The 18,825-nt window shown below is 35.6% G+C and overlaps 2 protein-coding genes across 10 annotated transcripts; both read left to right on the forward strand.

Moving 5' to 3' along the window:
- The first annotated feature begins 8,101 nt into the window (after positions 1–8,101).
- LOC103501359 (pre-mRNA splicing factor SR-like 1) lies at positions 8,102–16,322 on the forward strand. Of its 9 annotated transcripts, XR_007823712.1 has the most exons (8): positions 8,102–8,593; positions 8,702–8,747; positions 8,838–8,914; positions 9,166–9,479; positions 11,964–12,044; positions 13,408–13,479; positions 13,596–13,761; positions 14,932–15,081. XR_007823712.1 is itself a non-coding variant. In XM_051090271.1 (7 exons), the coding sequence occupies exons 4-7, from the start codon at positions 9,192–9,194 to the stop codon at positions 15,005–15,007; spliced, it is 522 nt and encodes a 173-aa protein (XP_050946228.1). In that variant the 5' UTR covers positions 8,103–8,593; positions 8,702–8,747; positions 8,838–8,914; positions 9,166–9,191; the 3' UTR covers positions 15,008–16,322. The 9 variants fall into 9 exon arrangements, 6 of the variants coding, with proteins under 6 accessions (XP_050946228.1, XP_008463145.1, XP_008463144.1 ...); XR_007823713.1 differs by lacking the exons at positions 13,596–13,761; positions 14,932–15,081 and adding an exon at positions 11,522–11,621 and having other exon boundaries at positions 13,408–13,476; XR_007823714.1 differs by lacking the exons at positions 13,596–13,761; positions 14,932–15,081 and adding an exon at positions 11,522–11,628 and having other exon boundaries at positions 13,408–13,455.
- A 547-nt stretch (positions 16,323–16,869) lies between these two features.
- LOC103501360 (universal stress protein PHOS32) lies at positions 16,870–18,086 on the forward strand. The gene is made up of 4 exons (XM_008464929.3): positions 16,870–17,214; positions 17,324–17,433; positions 17,557–17,675; positions 17,805–18,086. The coding sequence occupies exons 1-4, from the start codon at positions 17,034–17,036 to the stop codon at positions 17,905–17,907; spliced, it is 513 nt and encodes a 170-aa protein (XP_008463151.1). The 5' UTR covers positions 16,870–17,033; the 3' UTR covers positions 17,908–18,086.
- The last annotated feature ends 739 nt before the right edge of the window (positions 18,087–18,825 follow it).

An 18,825-nucleotide genomic window follows, 5' to 3' on the forward strand; every position in this document is an offset into this window, starting at 1 on the left:
TGGGTAAGTTACCTCGAAGGGATTTTTGGACCTTTAATTCTTTGAAGGTTAAGTTATTAAATTTGATGTTTTCTAACTATTTAGAACTTCGCTGCTTGGAAAGCGTGATTTTTGCTGTTAGAATTCGATTAAGCTAGTCTCCAGATAAAAGACTCCACTACTAGACTTTCGACTGAAATTAAGAGATCGCATGTGTATATGCATAGACGATAGCTAAATTGCATAACTCGATGTTACTGATAGTGACTGACATTGTAATGATGATTGACGCTGATGACTGATGTTATGATATGACTAGTATGTTGATGAGGACGACTGTGTTATGTTTATGATTAGGGTATCTCGGATGAGTATGTTATGATTGTTATGTTATACCTTGTTTATGATAATATTATGACACTTACATGCTATGATAGGGTTATTGTTAGCTTATTCTATTAGAGTTGTACCTACATGGGTGTCTCTCGGGATCACCACCTTTTTATGACTGCATAGTCTGACGGGATCACCAGTCCAGTATGACATTGACATAGACATGATTATGAGTGATCCGACGGGGTCACTCACAGCCCAATTGTCTTAGTGTTTTCTTCAGGTACACTACAGACCAGTTTGTCCTAGGTGTTCCTTTGGGTCACTGAAGATTAGAGATATCCCTACGGAATCACAGATTGCACGTGTTTGAGAACGTGCCAGTTCAGGGGTACCACTTTACAGGAGTCTAATAGGAAGTTAACAGGCACCCAGCAGGACTAGTAGTGGGTCCCTTATTGAGTATATTTTTATACTCACTCTTTCTTGTTTAATTTTTCTGGCAGAGGTAGAGGTAAAGGCAAAGGCAAGTTGGCGACTGACAAGAAGTGACTGTGGCGAGCCATAGGGATCATTTTTCTTCCGCTTTATGTCATTGTTCGGATTCCAGTATTTGCATTTTTATTTTTTCTTTTATTTTTATTTTATTTCTTTAAAACTAGATAGGGCCCGAGTTAGGATTTTATTTTTAGACTTATTTCTAAATACATTTGTTTATGCTTTTAATGAGAAATTCGAGGTTTTGGTTTATTTTTCTATTTTAAATTTACAAATTTTATTTATTTTTTAAATTAGTAATGACTTCGGCTTAGTATAAGGAGTTGGGTCGTTACATTATATGTATAACTTTACATGTATAACGTTACCTAAGTTAAACTGCGAAGTGACTTATTGTTTAAAACTAAAGGAGTTACTGGTGGTTATTAGGAAAATGCCGCTAAGAAAAGGTGCACGTAGAGATGGTCGAGGAGGTCGAGGAAGAGGAGTAGGACGTGTCCAACCTGAAGGTCAGCCTATAGTTCCAGCTGCCAACCCTGCTGCACCGGTCACTCATGTAGACCTCGGTGCAATGGAGCAAAGGTTCAAAGACTTGTTGATACAGACATGAGCACTATAGCAGCCTGCCCTACTAGCTCTTGTTCAGGGTTCAAATTGAACCTTAGAATGTGCCAGATCAGCTGTTTATAAAGGCTAAACACTTGAGAGACTTTAGGAAGTATAACCCTAAGACATTTGACGGATCCCTAGAAGACCCCACCAAGGCTCAGATGTGGTTAAGTTCTGTAGAGACTATTTTTCAGTATATGAAGTATCCTAACAACTAGAAGGTTTAGTGCACTGTATTCTTTTTTACAGACAGAGGCACCGCCTGGTGGGAGACTACTGAGAGGATGCTAGGTGGCGACGTTAATAAGATAATCCGGGAGCAGTTCAAGGAGAATGTCTATACAAAGTTCTTTACTGCCAGCCTGAGAGATGCTAAACAGCAAAAGTTTCTAAACCTATAGTAAGGTGATGGTCAAACTAAGCGTTTGAACCAAGTTTTAGAGGATATGTTGCGAGTTTGTGCATTAGAGTTTCTAGGTAGTTGGGATTCTCACTTGCATTTGATGGAGTTTGCATATAACAATAGTTTTCAGGCTACCATTGGCATGACATCGTTTAAGGCCCTCTATGGTAGATGTTATAGATCCTCTGTATTGTTGGGATGGGGTAGGTGAACAGAGATTGATGGGTCCTGAGGTAGTTCAATCTACTAATGAGGCGATACAGAAAATTAGAGCATATATGCAAACAGCACATAGTAAACAGAAAAGTTATGTTGATGTGAGACGGAAAAATCTTGAGTTTGATGTTGAAGATAAAGTGTTCTTGAAAGTAGCACCTATGAAAGGTGTTTCACAATTTGAAAAGAAAGGGAAGTTGATTCCTCATTTTGTTTGACCGTTTGGGATTTTGGAGCAAATTGGCCTTGGGGCGTATCGTTTGACATTGCCATCATCACTCTCTGCTGTCCATGATGTAACGAAAGTTCTTTAAGGGGGGAAGAATGTAACGCCTAAGATTTCGAGGTAATGCTCTCAACATAATCATCTTATGTTATTAAGGGGCTGTTTGGGGTTAGGGTTAAGGCTGTGGGCTTAGGTTAGCCTAACCCTAACCCCCGTTTGGGCCCAATGTTAAGGAAACCCTAGTAGGGTTTCCTTAACACGTTTTTCGTCTTCCCCTTCCAACGGCGATACACGTGTTCCCCGTTTTCGTGAATCCGGTTTCGTCCTTCCCCGCAATCCGTGTTCCATTTCTTCCTTCAAACCGATTTCAATCTTTTCCTCAACCCTTCTTCATCGAAATTTTTACCAATTTTCTCTTCTTTCTGTCATCTCCCTCAACGAATCGATGTTTCGTTTCGTCTTCTCCCTCAAAGAATGGATGTTTCGTTTCGTCTTCTCCCTAAACTTTTCTAGGGTTTGTGTTGGTTCTGTATTGTCCGATCGATTTGGTTTTTTTCGTCTTCATCCTTTAATCCATTCCTTCCTTTTCTATCGTTTTGTCCATTTGTTTCATCTCCCTCAACGAATCGAGAGATAGTTGTTTTCTTTCGTCTTCTTCCTCAACGAATCTAGGGTTTGTGTTGGTTCTGTGTTGTCCGGTCGATTTGGTTTTTTTCATCTTCATCCTTTAATCCATTCCTTCCTTTCGTATCGTTTTGTCCATTTGTTTCATCTCCCTCAACGAATCGAGAGATAGTTGTTTTCTTTCGTCTTCTCCCTCAACGAATGTAGGGTTTCGTCTTCATCCTTTAATCCATTCTGCCCTTGCGTTTTCGCGATGAAACCGGATTTCGTTACGCCGAATCTCTCTCTACATCTCTCTCATCCGTCTCTCTCACTCCCGAAAGGAGTTCTGTGTTCGTTGAAGCTGGCGATTTCGTTGGCTCCGAACACGATTTCCTTTTTGGAATTGTGGGTTTTGGCTCCTTCAAACCTCCTTGCCGCCGTGGTTCGATTATGTTGTCCGGTCTTTCGCTTGGCAATAAGATAGATACTTCACTCTGCCATTGAAGCTTGGTAGGGAGGTATTGGAGTTTTCAATCCACTTTTTTTTTTTAAAGCCGATGATGAGTTCGAATTTGTGTAATACTGAATTCTTTTGTAATGTATGTAGCTGTGTTCTGTATTCTTTACCTATGTGTTCTGTGTTCTGTATTCTTTACCTATGTGTTCTTTTGTAATGAATGTATGTAGTTCCGGCCATGTCGTTGCTTTACCTATGTGGTCTGTGTTATTGGTTATATTTATCCGGCCATGTCTTCTGTATTCTTCCACCTATGTGTTCTGTGTTATTGGTTAAATATATCCGGCCATGTCTTCTGTATTCTTGCACCTATTTGTTCTCTGTTATTGGTTCAATTTCTCCGGCCATGTTACAATTCTGTTAGAATTGTGTTATGTCTTCTCTGTATTCTTACCAATTTTCTTACAATTGTTGTATTTTTTACAATTGTTCTATTCTTAGCTCTCTGTATTCTTTTGTTACATATTATTTCCTTAAAAAATTTGTTACATTTTTTTACAATTCTTGTATTCTTCTCTGTATTCTTTTGTCATGTCTTTATTGCTTTAACCTTCCAGTGTTGTCTCTTCCATGTCTTTTTAGTGTATGGTTTTGACTTCACATTTGCTTACAAAATTTATTACAATCCTTCTATTCTGTATTGTTACATTGTTCATTTACTTTCAATTGGTCTTGGTTTCTGTCCAGTGTTGTCTCTTCTTCCTTTCTGTCCAGTGTTGTCTCTTCTTCCTTTCTGTCCAGTGTTGTCTCTTCCATGTTTTTGTAGTATATGGTTTTGGTATAGGTTTCAGTATATAGCCTTTGACTCTTTGAACTTTGCTATGCTTTATGTCAGTTGTAGCAGAGAGATAGGGCCTGTCTTTTATTGATAGATATGTTGCAGTTGGCTGTACTTTGGTCTTTATATTTTGGTTTACCTCCCTCCAAGTCCTCTCAACTTGCCCCATCTTTCCCCTATATATTACCACATTTCCTCTTTTGATTCACTGCATTCTTCTCCCTCTTTTTGTATCCTCTCTGTGGTTCTAACTTATATTTTGTAAGTCCTCTTCTTCTTTACTGTTACCATGTATCTTTTGTACCCTCTCTGTGCCTGTAACTTATCTTTTGTATTCATTACCGTTACCATGTATGTTGTCTCTTCCATGTCTTTTTAGTGTGTGGTTTTTGTGATATGTTTTGTATACCTTTCTGTCATTTTTTTTTTCTATAACCATGATGGAATTCTATTCATTATTTTGAATGGAATCAAAACTCTGAGGCTACTAAATTAAAATTAATCTTATTCTTTCGGTTTCCCGATTCAATCTTCATTTGGAGTAACATTTTTCGTCATAAAAGGTATGTATATTTATTTTTTTTTCATACGTTTTTTATTGTGTTTTAATTACAAATAATAATCATCTTCTTGTCTTATGTAGGACGTTGCGACGAACGAGTTCGAAAATATTTGAAAAGGTACTCTTGTAATAGCCGTTTGTAGGCTTTCGATAATGTATTTTATTTTTATTTATTTTTTTTCGGTTTTGTATAATTTTATAATTAACATTTTGTTTCGTTTATAATATGTATATAGAACATTCGGTTTAATTTTGTTACATATTGTATCCTATTAATTTTCTGTTTTTTAACAATTTTTTTCTATATAGTAATATTTTTTTTTTCTATTCGGTTTAATTTTTTTCTATGTAGTAAGAACATTTTTTTTTTCTATTAGGTTTAATTTTTTTCAACACACAATCCAAATACAAATTATATTTTAACCACAAACTTATTAAGATGTTTTAGCCAACCATAGATAACAATAATTTTTTTAAAAAAAGTTTCTTAAAGAAAAATGTATATCGGAAGAGAAAGAGTATTGATATTAATTTTCTGTTTTGTAACAATTTTTTTTCTATATACTAAGAACAAATTTTTTTCTATTGGGTTTAGGGTTTAGTTCTATATAGTAATAACAATTTTTTTTATATTAGGTTTAATTTTTTTCAACATACAATTCAAATACAAATTATATTTTACCCAAAAATTTATTAAGATGTTTTAGTCAACCATAGATAACAATAATTTTTTTAAAAAAGTGAATTAAAAAAATTAAATTGCGGAAGAGAAAGAGGATAGATAATTAATTAGTTGCATATATTTCTTTGAACACCGCTCAATTATATATTATTAAATGAAAATGATATCAATTTATCAAAAATATTGAAAAAAAATAAATTTATTTCCATTATAAATTTTCTTTGGTTTTTTAAAAAAAGAAACTTCTTCAAACGTCTTCTATAAATATTTGTTCAAACTTATTCAAAGTTCTTCATAAACTTCTTCATAAACTTTATTTTCCTTTTTTCTTATATTTTTCTTTTCTTTTAACCTTTTTTATGTTTTGTTTAAATTCTTTTTTCTATTTTCAACCAATTTTATTTCTATTTTTAAAATACTTATTTTAGAACTAAAATACATTGTAAAATTTGTTGAAAATAAAATAAAATTATAAGTCATAATTCCAAATTACAAATTCCAAACTATTGTTCGATTTTCAAAAAAATTAGGCTTAAAAATTAGGGGTGTTTTAAGAAAAACAAAACACAAAGGAAAATTAGTTAAAAGGAATTGAGTTGAAAAATATTAGGAAAATAGGATAAACTTCCATTTGCAACTTATTTAAATTTATGTATAATTTTCAATGTTCTCGTCACTCATAATCTATTTTTTTTGTTCTATGTTTATGGTTTTACTAAATACGGATATTACTAAGTTTACATATCTTTTCACAATATATCGATATTGTACTAATTTAATTAGTACATGTTTTTTAGGGAACTTTACATACATTGTAATGGATGAACAAACACTTATTGGAGTCCTAACTGCATTCACGTTGGCCCAACGTCAGATTTTACTAACGTTGGAGCTATGTGGATAGGCGAACATTCGCAATTCTATGCCATTTACTTAGAAATGTGGCTGGTCTTTCTTCAACTGAAATTGTCGATGTTGAGGAAATGGTAGCAATGTTCTTGCACGTCCTCGCTCATGACGTGAAGAACCGCGTCATACAACGAGAATTTGTACGATCCGGTGAGACAGTATCTCGACATTTCAACATCGTATTGTTGGCTGTTCTTCGACTGTATGAGGAGTTGATAAAGAGACCTGTTCCGGTAACAAGTAACTGCGCAGTTGGTACGCATGATGGCGGAGAAACTACCTGGATGTCAGGTACGAGCAACAACTGTAATTGATTGTAGGATCAAGACACTGAAGCGAACGTTCCAGGCCATTGCCGAAATGCGGGGCCCATCGTGCAGTGGCTTTGGGTTGAACGATGAAGAGAAATGTATCGTTGCGGAGAAGGAATTATTTGATAATTGGGTTAGGGTATGGAATATAATTTAAACGTGATACAACGTTCACAATGTACATTTAGTTAACAATTTTTCAATTAGTACTCATACGTGATTTTTTTTGTGCCCGCAGTCGCATCCTGCAGCGAAGGAACTCCTGAACAAACCATTCCCGTATTACGACGAACTTACATATGTCTTCGGTCGCGATAGGGCGACCGGTCGATTCGCTGAGACATTCGCGGACGTGGGGTCTAATGAGTCTGGTGGCGGATATGACAGATTTGATATGGGGGATGGAAACGAGGACTTTCCGCCCGTGTACAGCTAGGGAATTGACCTCTCGCAGGACGATGTACGTGCATCCCGACCTTCTCGCGCTTCAGAGGGTAGGACTGGATCGAGTGGATCGAAGAGGAAGAGGGGAAGTCAGCGAGACTTCGATGTTGAAGCGATACATCTGGCGCTCGACCAAACAAACGAGCAACTCAGGCAGATTGCGGAGTGGCCAGCACGCAACCTTGCAAATGACAATCATGTGCGCACGGAATTTTTCCGCATATTGCGTGAGATGTCAGAACTTACAAGTTTACATAGGGCGTTATTGCAAAGGCATCTTTTGTCTCGTATGGACGACCTTCGGGGTTTCGTACTCATGCCTGAGGATGAGAGTGAGGGATTTTGTAGAGTCTTCCTACGAGACATAGAGAGATAGTTTATGTTTCTATTGACCTGGGTTGCTTATTATTTCCTTACGTTTTTTTGTCTATGATGTTGACTATTTATGCATTTCCTATTGTGAAGAACTTATTTTCATCCTTCGTAATGTTTATTTTAAATTAAGGAAAATAGTCACAATTTCCCAAAAGCGTTATAACGGCTATTTATATAGATTTAAAATTGGATGACTTCGCTATTGCCGATTAGAAATATTCAATAATTTTTTTGTTTTTTTAAAAAATTAATTGTAATAAATTTCTCACAATATGTTCAGAAATAAATTTTAATTTGGACAACTGTATGTACTAATTTAATAACATTACACACACAACAAATAAAATAGGAGAATAAGACGGATTCGAGGGTTTCGTAAAAAAGTATGCAATAATTTTTTCATGATATTTACAATTTAATTTAAAAAATATTATACCACATAAAAAAAATTATTAACCCAACCCATTTAACAATTTTTCCAAATAAAATTTATCACAAAATCCACATAAACCTACCCACCTAACCCTTCCCCCAAACGCACCTAAGATTTTTTATTCGATTGAGTGTTATGTTTTTGTTTTTGGTGAGAAAGAGAAAAGAAGAAGGAAAAGATAATAATAATATTTTATTATTATTATTATTATTATTATTATATGTTTTTTTTTAAGGGAGAACCCTCACGCGTGACCCAATCTTATTCTTCTTCTTCTTCACCCTTCAGCCGCCCGCCGCCCCTACCTCTCTTCTCTCCACCGAGCTCCCCGCCGCGCCGTACTCTGTCCACGAATCCCATCACCGTCAAGTTCCTCGTCCGACCGTCCGCCCAAGCCCAGTCGCCGCCGTCTCGTTCCCGTTCGCGTGAAGGTTGTTTCGCCGCCCGCCTCATCCTCATTTTCGTCTTCCGTTCAGTTCCGCCGCCGCAGCCCTGAACCGTCGCCGTCCATCCCTCTGTCGCATTCCCATAGCCGAGCCGACGCGTCTCGGGTGGTCGACGCGCCGTTGAGCAAGTTTCCGCCGGCCAGATCTGTCTCCGTTCGCGAAGCCCGGCTGCAGCGTTCTTCGTCCACCGTCCACGAAAGCTACCCAAGTCCAGCCGGTTTCGTCTCGCGCTGTCTCTGCACTTTTTGCCTCGCTGTGAATCTTTGGTAAGAGTAAAGCGGTGGGTTTCATAGGGTTTTCCATAGCTGATTTAAGTATAAACGTTGGAATAAAATGTTTGATTAATCGGGTTCATTACTATTAAATTCTTGAAGGATTATACAACGAGTTTGGTTGGAGTTCGATTCTCCTTTTTGCTGGGTAAGTTGTAGAAATTGGAATTGGGTTTAGAAATTGGAATTGGGTTTTGTTTGGGTAACTTTACTCATTATAGTACTTGAACCCTTATAGGATTCATTGGACTTCAATTTAAGTAAGGATTTAGCTATCTCTAGGTAAGGAATTTCCTACTACGAGACTCAATCGAGGTAAGAGATTTCCTGCTACTTGACTCAATTTGAGATTAGAAACCTAGTGACTGATATGAAAGTTATGTTATAGTGACTGTACTGAATTGATTATGTGTTTATATAGAAAGCATTACTTGTATACATTTTGACTGTATTTTTTATTTTTCTTCACTATTTCTTCAGGCTCTGTTAGAAGTATCAGAAAACGAGTTTATATTATTTTTTACTCTCTGAATTTGAAATGTAGTTGTATGTTCTCATCCCCGTAGGTAGATGTCTGGTTGATAACCCATAAATGGAGATAAAGACTTGCGGGAAGCCAATTGATTCTTTGCTGGAGAAGGTTCTATGTATGAATATTCTGTCTTCTGATTACTTTAAGGAGCTATATCGTTTGAAAACATACCATGAAGTCGTTGATGAGATTTATAACCAAGTTGATCACGTGGAGCCATGGATGACTGGTAACTGCCGTGGCCCTTCAACAGCATTCTGCCTTCTGTACAAGTTTTTCACCATGAAGCTGACTGTTAAGCAAATGCATGGGCTGTTAAAGCATGAGGATTCTCCTTACATCAGAGCGGTAGGTGAAATCCTTTTTGACCTTTAATAATCATGTTTATAGTAAAGACGTATTATATTGTTATTTAGTATTTATATCATGGTTGATTTAGTTATTCATTTTTTGGAAATGTAATGTGGTGCAAACCAATGTGGAGTGGAGTCAAATTATTCTGATTTTATATTAAGAAAATATAGAGATAGTACTTGTACTTGTGTTCACGGTCAACCAACAAAGTTACTGCAGGCTACTTGAGAAACTTAACAGTAATTTTGTAAAACAGAGATCAATCTCCAATGTAAACAAAAACAAATCACATCATGATCGACATGAAGACTGGATAGCATGCAATGTATCCATTTTCTAAGAGTTAATTTTCTCCTATGTTGCATGAACTTTTACAATCTTTACTGTGCCCTGGGAAAATATTAATGTATTATCTAGTTTGAAACATGGATTAGTAACAAACAAGTTGGACCAAATATAGCTGTTGTAAATGGTATACTAGGGTAATTAATTAACTTGCAGTAATTTGGACAGCCAGCGGTAGATTTTGAAGTGTATTCTTAAGGTCTGATTCCTGTAGATTGTAGATAGTAGTTGTCTTGAGGACATTCATGAGCTTGATTAAATTCTTTATCTTTTCAACATAAACTTACATTATAATGCATTTTTTCCAGCTTTATTTATGTTGTGGTAGGTCTATTCATGGATCTTTGGAGAATCTGGATTGCTTTGTTTTTGCTTTTGTGTTGTTATTTTCTTTGCAAGTTTCCGTTTCATTTTAGGATTGCTAGTTGATTAATCAGTTTCTATCTATACTTCGAAATTTTAGTTCTCTCTCAACTTTAAGATGTTTAATGAAAAAACTTGTTCTTTTGGAGGATCTTAGTCAATGCGATCTAGAACAACTACTAATCCAAACTAGTCTGCTGGTTGAAAATATGTTGGAGACTATTCTTTCCCAGTCTTTCTTTGTTCTATCACTTCCATTATGTCCTGACTCATGTATAGTGTGGTCTGATGGTTCTGTCGTACTAGAAATAGTATCATTGGTACTGGGCATAAGCATTTCTCTTCATCCTCTCCCTTAACACAAGGGAAAAGGATTCACTTTGTGAGCAGAAAAGGTTTCTTCTGCCATTAACAATTCCTGAATTCCCTGCCAAGAAGATTACTGGAGAAGTTTTCCAACTATCCTTATTGACAATAAAACTGAATAATTGCAAGAAGATCTGGGCCGAAAAGCTCGATCCTGATGTATGAATTAGATTAGGTAGAAGTTGTCATGAGGTTTTCTACATTTTGAAACAGTTGTAGGTTTTCTTGAAGAAGTGCCACCAACTGTCTAGTAAAAAAGCTTAGTGTTGAATTTTATTGTGATGGGTCTTATTACAAAAATATTTTTCCTTCAAATCAAAGTGTTTTTTCCGTAAGCATCTAAATACAATAAAAATTTATCATTCAAAAGAACGGCATGAGTCATAAAACCTTAATTGTTTTGAAGCAATAAGAATGAAAATAGTATTCGTGGAATAACTTACTGTGATCAGAGTTAGCCGTAAGTTTGGAAAGTGATCAAGGATCACTTTTTGGAAGATCTCAAAATCACCAATGAATATGTCTTGAGAGCTGTTGGTTATTATGGATTTTAGAATGGTAAGATGCCGTGTGCAATTGCAGAACGTTTGATTTGTTTTAAATGTCCACTTGAAAAGTTTCAACTTTTTCTATGAAAATAAACAACTCCTCTTTTAGGCTTGTGATCATACTGTAGTTGGGTTCTCTTTCTCATTCAAATACCCCATTTTAACAAGTCTTCTATTAGGAGTACAGGTTTCCTCTCTCTTTATCTCTCTTGAATTTATTGTTATGAGTTGATAATGTTTGTGATTTTATTTGGATTGAAATTTTGAATGGACTTTATGTTAGAAATTCTTTTTGAGATCTTTGTTGTTTGTCTTTTGTCCTTTATGCTAGTTCCTGCATTACTCTATTTCTTTAGTTTATAAAACTGTCTGATACATGCATATGCTCGGTAACATTCTTGCCTTGCTCACCAGATGTTATGAACAAAGGATGAGCCTTGTCACTTTGGGTTGCTGTGCCCTTTCTCACACTATAAATTAATAGTGCCTTTGCTTTGCTTTGCAGTTATCTAAGGTTTGAGGTGACCTTTTTTCATTTTTATTTTTTAAAGACACTGAGATTATTTCAATCCCTTGGATTTATTTCTGTAAATTGATATTCTTTGATGAGTGCACCATGTTTTCTGTATGGAAATGGCATCCTTTTATTTTATGCTATTAATAAGGTCAGAATACATGAAAGGAATTTAATGTGGTTACTTATATTCTTGCATGCCTTTTTTCTGCATAATTTGTTTTCTTATCCGATAATTATGATGCCCTTAGCTGTCCGATGTTTAAGAAGTTATGGTTCTAACTCTATTATACACTTTGTTCTTCTACCTTTTGATGTCATCTCTTCAATTAATTTTTTCAGATTGGATTTCTCTACTTAAGATATGTTGCAGATCCAAAGACTCTCTGGAATTGGTTTGAACCGTATGTTAAAGATGATGAGGTATGTGATGCATATAGGACCTTGATTAGCATTAATATTACTATTATTTATATTGTTAATTTAATTTCGTCGATGGTACTAAGCATTATGGTTAGGATGCATGTAAGATGCTTTCTGGTTTCTGATACCTTCAATATATATACATTGATAATTGAATAAGTGGAGCTGGGAGTTTGGGAATTAGAATTACGTAATGGGGCCTTGGGCTGGAATGATTGAGGGTTTCTCTTGTAAATTGCCTTTCCACATTTTATGCTACCTTTTAATTTCTTTGCTTGGCCTGGGTTGTCAAGATATCCATAGAAGTCTAAGTTCTTTGCGTGACAATTTTGCATGGGAGAGTATACATCCAAGACCATCTCAAGAGACTTTTCGTTTGTGATGCACCCGCAATGCACATTCTCTAGAGGCGGTTCGAGGATTTTGAACGTTTCTATGAGGTTGCTAGTCTGCTTATTCCCTTAGCAGTCGATTGGGATTGGTTTTGCTTTTAGCAGAAATTGCAGATTTATGCTTGAGGAGGCTCTCTTGAACTTTTTGTTTTAGAATAAGTGTAGTGTACCGTTCTGTAACATGGATGTTTCTATTTTTGCTATATTTCACGAATTTGGCTAGCGAGAAAGAGCAGGATTTATTGAGAGGTGAATAGATCTTGGGAGGAGGTTGCTAGCCGCTAGGTTTAATGTATTTTAATGGGCATTCGTTACTTAAGCTTTTGTAATCACTACCTTGGTCTTATTCTTTCGGATAGGAGTTTCTTCTTGTAATCATTGTTTTATGCTTTTTGGGACCTGTTTTATGTTTTTTTTTTCCTTGTACTTCTTTCATTTTTATAGAATGAAAGTTTAGTTTCTTATTAAGAAAAATTCTTAGGCAGTTTTTCTCGGAATAGTTTGGGGTAAGTTTGGAAGTGCCTAAATTCTCTTGTCTCCTTTGGTCCTTTCAAGTAAACACTCATTGCCATCCTTCTATAGCTCTTATTGTCTATCATCTCTTTTGACCAATTGGAGATTTATTTTTTACTCTTTTGGTTTCAGTATCGTGCCTTTTTTAGTAAATTCTACACTAGTGAAATTTGTTTCCTATAATGAAAAAGGGGAAGCGAACGCCCTTATCAGTCTATGTTCACTTATTCCAACAATTTGGGGATTTTACTTGTAACTTCCATGTTTAAGCTTTTTTCAGAGGGTTACTGGTTCTTCAGTTGTTGTTTGTAGTCATTTTCCCTTTCCTACAAATAACAGAAAATAAAATTCTTCCTCACAAGTTTATGGCATTTTGGATGTTTTTCTTTTTAATGGATTTAATAAAAATCTTAAGCTATAAAAGGTGGAAAAGAAATGACTGACTTGATGTGTTTCAGGAATTTTCACCCGGATCCCATGGACGGATGACTACAATGGGTGTTTATGTGCGTGATTTGCTCCTTGGACAGGTCAGGTTATATACCAACATTTCCCCTTAAATATCACGTATCTTGATTATATCTTTCTCTTTTCCTTTTTTTAACTTCCTTGCGTCACAGACATGATAAATTGTGTGTATATACAGTTGCTGTTGGCATTTCTCTAGTGTTTAACCATGGGAATGCTGCATTGTCCATTCATGGTTGGAAGATATTATTAAGAGTTATATATTGACTATAATAGAGTTAGAGATTTTCACCAAGAGGAGGAGATGCAAAAAAGTTCAGGAAAAGAAGAACTACAGCATAACAGTAACCCCTTCCCTCCCAATTGAAGTTATTAGATCCTTTTCATTTCCGTTAAAACGTCTCATATTTCGTTGGCTTATCATGGTGATTCAAAGTCATGTTCTCTGACTTGAGCTGGTGAAGTTGACTTCATAATGAGCTCTTTGGTGTCTTGTCCACTTTGACCTTGTTTTCATTTTATTGTTATTTGTTTTTTCTAATGTATCCAATAGTTTCTTGACTTCTTTATATAACATTTTCTTGTAGTTCTATTTCCCACTATGCTCCTTGTAGATTGATGGAGTATGGGTGTTTTGACTTTAACCTGAGACACCTTCTAGAGCTCTGCCCTTTCATGAACTTTCATAATGGGATGTGGAAAGGAAGTTTTGGCCTTGAGATTATAACTAATTATTTTCCTCACATGTTCAGATCATGAATAAAGTGTTTTTTTTTCTTGAATGCATCAAATTATGAAAAGAGACTAACGCTAAAAATTACAATGAAACAAAAATAAAAGAAACAAATAATAGCATCGAAGCTTCCACAATCTGGTTACAAACAGAAGAAAGACCATGAAAGATAAAGGAAACCATTACAAACAAAAGACTTGAAAAGAAAAAATATGGAAGACTTGGGAAGATAACACCACATATACTTCCAAACCAAAAATCCGGCTGGAGATACTTTGACATTAACCCCACAACCGATGAAACATAGCCTTAAAGAATCTCCAAACCATGATGTTTTAAGGAATGTTATTGCTCTGTTGTAGTATGTGGTCAAAAGAGATGAATCAAGTGTATTAGATGAAAAAATAAAATATGAGTCCAAGGTTTTACTTTTTATTTTATCACATTTTGTAATTTGAAAAGTGTGGTTATTGACTTCGCTGAATTGAATAATGGAGGAGATAAATGGAGACTAAATATGGGTTTGCATTTGGCCAACTGAATGGAATGATCGTTAAGCTATTTTATTTGTCTTTCTATCTATTGAACGGAAAAATTTGTGTTTTTCTCTCTGGTGGTATTAATGATTCTATTGTGTTGGCCGACGAGCGAGCGGAATGATCATTATTTAACATGTTTGAACTGGAACATATGAACCACATATGCCTTTAGACATATTGCTATTTTTAATCTTCTGACTTTGTAGCTAAACAGGTACTCACATTTTGTTTGCCAATTGCAGTATTACTTTGACACCCTTTTCCCACGTATTCCGGTTCCTGTCTTGCGGCAAGTTGTATCTAATCTCGAAAAGTTGAAGCTTCCAAGCAAGCACTCGGGCGTGACAGGGGAAACACATCGAATAGGGTCTGAAGACACTGCACGGCGGCCCCCTTCTGTTAAAGCTTCACTTTCAGTTTCCTTTGGACAACGAGCTCCACATCGTGCCTCAACTAGGGATTCATCTCCTGTTCGTCGTACGCTGCCATCATCTGTAAATGATAGAGATATCAACGACGATCTACGAAGATCTCCAAGCAATCGCCGTAGTCAAAGTCGTGAACATCCAGATAGTAGGGAGAGGAGCAGGGATAGAGAATATGACAGGGAGAGGAGCAGGGATAGAGAATACGACAGGGAGAGGAGCAGGGATAGAGATTACGACAGGGAGAGGAGCAGGGATAGAGATTACGACAGGGAGAGGAGCAGGGATAGAGATTACGACAGGGAGAGGAGCAGGGATAGAGATTACGACAGGGAGAGGAGCAGGGATAGAGATTATGACAGGGACAGAGATAGAGGAAGGGATAGGGACCGAGATCGGGAACTTGATCGGGACAGAGAGAAGTATAGAGATCGGGAAAGGGACCGAGACAGAGAAAGAGAGAAAGCCAGGGATAGGGAAAGGGACAGAGAGCGGGACAGAGAACGAAGTTATGATTATGATCGAAGGACTCATTACAGTGACAGAGAGAGTAGAAGGGACTTTGAAAGGAGTAGCCGTGATGGTGGCACCAGGCATTATCGAAGGAGTCGTAGCCGAAGTAGGAGCCGCAGCAGAGGTCGAAGTCTACAAACACATCACGAGAGAGAGCAAAGTCCTGCAAGGGGCGGAACTACGGAGAAGGCATCTGTGATATCGAGCAATCTGGCAAAACTAAAAGATATATATGGTGATGTGAGCGAGCAGAAAGGGGATTCGAGCAAAATTAATAGAAGAGATAGTAGTGGTGAAGAAGTGATTAGATTGGGTGGTTCCTGGAAATAGTGAATGATGAATGGTCTCAAATACAAGGAACCTCCACTCCACTGTATTCAATCACATGTTATCTTCACTTAGAAAACAGATCTTAGTCTTTTATTGGAAAAGGGAAGAAAAATCAATGTATTTGCCACTTTGAGTTTATAGTATTTATTCATCATCTCACCTCTCCCGATCAAATCTATTTTATCTTATCAGTTGAATGCCTTGAAGACTTCAGGCAAAATGTAATTCATGCAACCATTGTGGCTGTGTATTAGGTTAAGTTTGACTTCATTACTGCTTCTGTGTGGACAATAATTTCTATTCTCTCAAAAGAATCATATACTTTCATCTGTAAATTATAAATTATTTTGCATTCTTTGTTTAAATTCAGTCGATGAAATGTTGTGATGTGTCAAGGAAGTCAATACGAAGTTCAGCTTTGACATAGTCTTATTAATATCTAATAATTTATTAATATCAGTATTGCCTTTTACGTTCTCTGGGTCTTTGTACTTTTAATTTGCATTTTTGAACTTCAAGAAAATTATCATTTTTCTCTCGATTATGCTCATATTTTCTAGAAAACATAGACCAAAATAAAAGTAGGGGCATTTGTAAATATAATAATCAATATTGATATGACAGGATAAAATTAAAATTTAAATCCAATTCTTAAAGGTTAAAATTAGTATTGTTAACAAGAGTATCTATAATAGACCATATAACTGATGAAAATTTATCTACCATAGAGTTAACCACTGAAATAGGTTTGCAGACTAAAAAAATCTGTGTAGCAATTAATTTTTCCATTTTGTAGGTAAAAAACAGAAAAAAAAAGGAGTTTAAGGTGTGTGAAATAGATAGAAATGAAAAGTATGAGAACGTAAGCAAAGGGTGCATGAACATATAAAGAAATAATATAAACCTGAGAAAAAGATAAAAGAGAAGAAAAGAACAAATATTCCTGAGTTGGGTTGTGGAATATTGTCCTGAAAAAAGAAACTAGCACCTTCAAGAACCTTCTACCATTCCTATAAAATCCATCATCTTCCTAAAACAAAACACTCTAAAAACATAATCAAAATACAACAGATAACATGGAGAATAGTGAAAATAGAAGAGTTGGGGTAGCCATGGATTATTCTTCAACAAGCAAATCAGCTTTGAAATGGACTGCTAATAATCTTCTTAAGGATGGAGATCACTTAGTTTTAATACATGTTCAGCCTCCTAATTCTGATACTCCCACAAAGCTCCTTTTCCAAGACACTGGCTCACGTATACCCCTTTTTTCTTTTCTTTTCTTTTTCTGTTTCACTCAAATTTCCTTCTTTTACATGCTTGTTTTTACAATGACTCATTTGGTTGGATTTATTTAATTTCTTAGCTTTGATTCCTCTCGAGGAATTTGGAGAGATTAAGTTGGAGAAGCAGTATGGATTGAGTAATGATGCTGAGGTCCTTGATATTCTTCACAATTTGGCTACAACTAAAGGGGTTTGTTTCTCTTTCTCTCTGTTATTTTATTTTATTTAGTTTTTTTTTATTTATTATTTATTTATTTTTTTGTTATTTTGTTGATGAAATAAACAATGAGAGATTTGAGTTATATGATTACAGGTAAAAGTCATGGCTAAGGTTTATTGGGGTGATCCAAGAGAGAAGTTATGTGAGGCTGTTGATGATCTTAATCTGCACTCACTTGTTCTTGGAAGCAGAGGTTTAGGCTCTATTAAAAAGTAATCATCCGTTTCTTCTTTTTCTATCCAATCAAATATATATATAATTGCCTAGTGATTTGATCTTATGGAACTTGCAACCAAGTGTTAAATGCAACTCTATGAAAGTGATTTCTTCTTTAATGGCAGGGTATTGCTTGGGAGTGTGAGCAACTATGTGGTGAAAAATGCTTCATGTCCAGTAACAGTGGTGAAAGGGAAGCCATTGGCATTGTCAAACTCCAAAGCCTAATTGTTAAATCCTCTATTTTCCCTTTTCTTTTTCATTTGTTCAAAGTTTACTGTACATAGCCAGAGCAATCATCGGGTGTTCTTTTTGTTCTTTTCGGTTGAATGGACAATGAATTTGTGTTCTTTTAGCATTTGTTGTGAATTAAATTAAATAAAATATATTGTGATTGTGAGTTGTAATTAGTGGCTCCCTGGCTTTTCATAGCAAATGCATCACATGTAAATCATTCAACCAAAAAAAAAAAAAAGGAAAAGAAAGATTAAACATAGATTCGTAAATGGTTTAGCAGGTTGATAGTAGCGATAGTAGAAAGAGAATTCCAATGAACCAAAAAGTTCAAGATCCCAACCTTAAAATGTCAAAGGTCCCTCGAGATCTATTTAGAAGATCGGAATGTAATTCGATACAATAAAAATATTAAAACTGGTGTTAATTGTGTGAAAAACTGAAATGAGGGTTGAGTTGGAAATGAAGGAAAAAAATATAATGGAGGTTCAAAGTTTTCGATTTGTCATGATAACTAATTGCAAGACTTATGCACAAATAGGAGATAAAAGACATATAATACTAACTGAATAAGTATCAAATGAAGATAAAGATGAAATCCCAGGCCAAAAAACCAAGTTAACTAAAATCAAACATTAACAACTATGATGTAATTTAGTAGAGAAGGCATAAATTACAGTGTTACCATCCTAAATGTAAACTATTTAATCTTTTGGAGAAAAGAAAAGAAAGGAAAAGTTTTGGCTTATCTCATAGTGGGGATAATCTCAGCACTCTCTCATGTTTGGCTTCTACTTCCTCTTGTCTAATCATTTCTCTTACCAGCTCTGTTTTCTCTCTTATCTCTATCTTGTCATTAATCCACTCTCTTGATTTGGGTTGAAATGCATGCTGATTGGGTTTATTATACTT

Source organism: Cucumis melo, chromosome 9 (genome assembly GCF_025177605.1).
Source record: "Cucumis melo cultivar AY chromosome 9, USDA_Cmelo_AY_1.0, whole genome shotgun sequence".
In the NCBI taxonomy this organism is placed as follows: domain Eukaryota; kingdom Viridiplantae; phylum Streptophyta; class Magnoliopsida; order Cucurbitales; family Cucurbitaceae; genus Cucumis; species Cucumis melo.

Bases quoted from the DNA above. Each gene is read 5' to 3' on its own strand.
- LOC103501359 (XM_008464923.3), top strand. From the start codon at position 9,192: ATGGAGATAAAGACTTGCGGGAAGCCAATTGATTCTTTGCTGGAGAAG. The intron at 9,480-11,963 runs GTAGGTGAAATC...TAATTTTTTCAG, and splicing joins ATTCTCCTTACATCAGAGCG to ATTGGATTTCTCTACTTAAG. The intron at 13,480-14,931 runs GTCAGGTTATAT...TGCCAATTGCAG, and splicing joins GTGATTTGCTCCTTGGACAG to TATTACTTTGACACCCTTTT.
- LOC103501360 (XM_008464929.3), top strand. From the start codon at position 17,034: ATGGAGAATAGTGAAAATAGAAGAGTTGGGGTAGCCATGGATTATTCT. The intron at 17,434-17,556 runs GTTTGTTTCTCT...ATATGATTACAG, and splicing joins ATTTGGCTACAACTAAAGGG to GTAAAAGTCATGGCTAAGGT. The intron at 17,676-17,804 runs GTAATCATCCGT...CTTTAATGGCAG, and splicing joins GGTTTAGGCTCTATTAAAAA to GGTATTGCTTGGGAGTGTGA.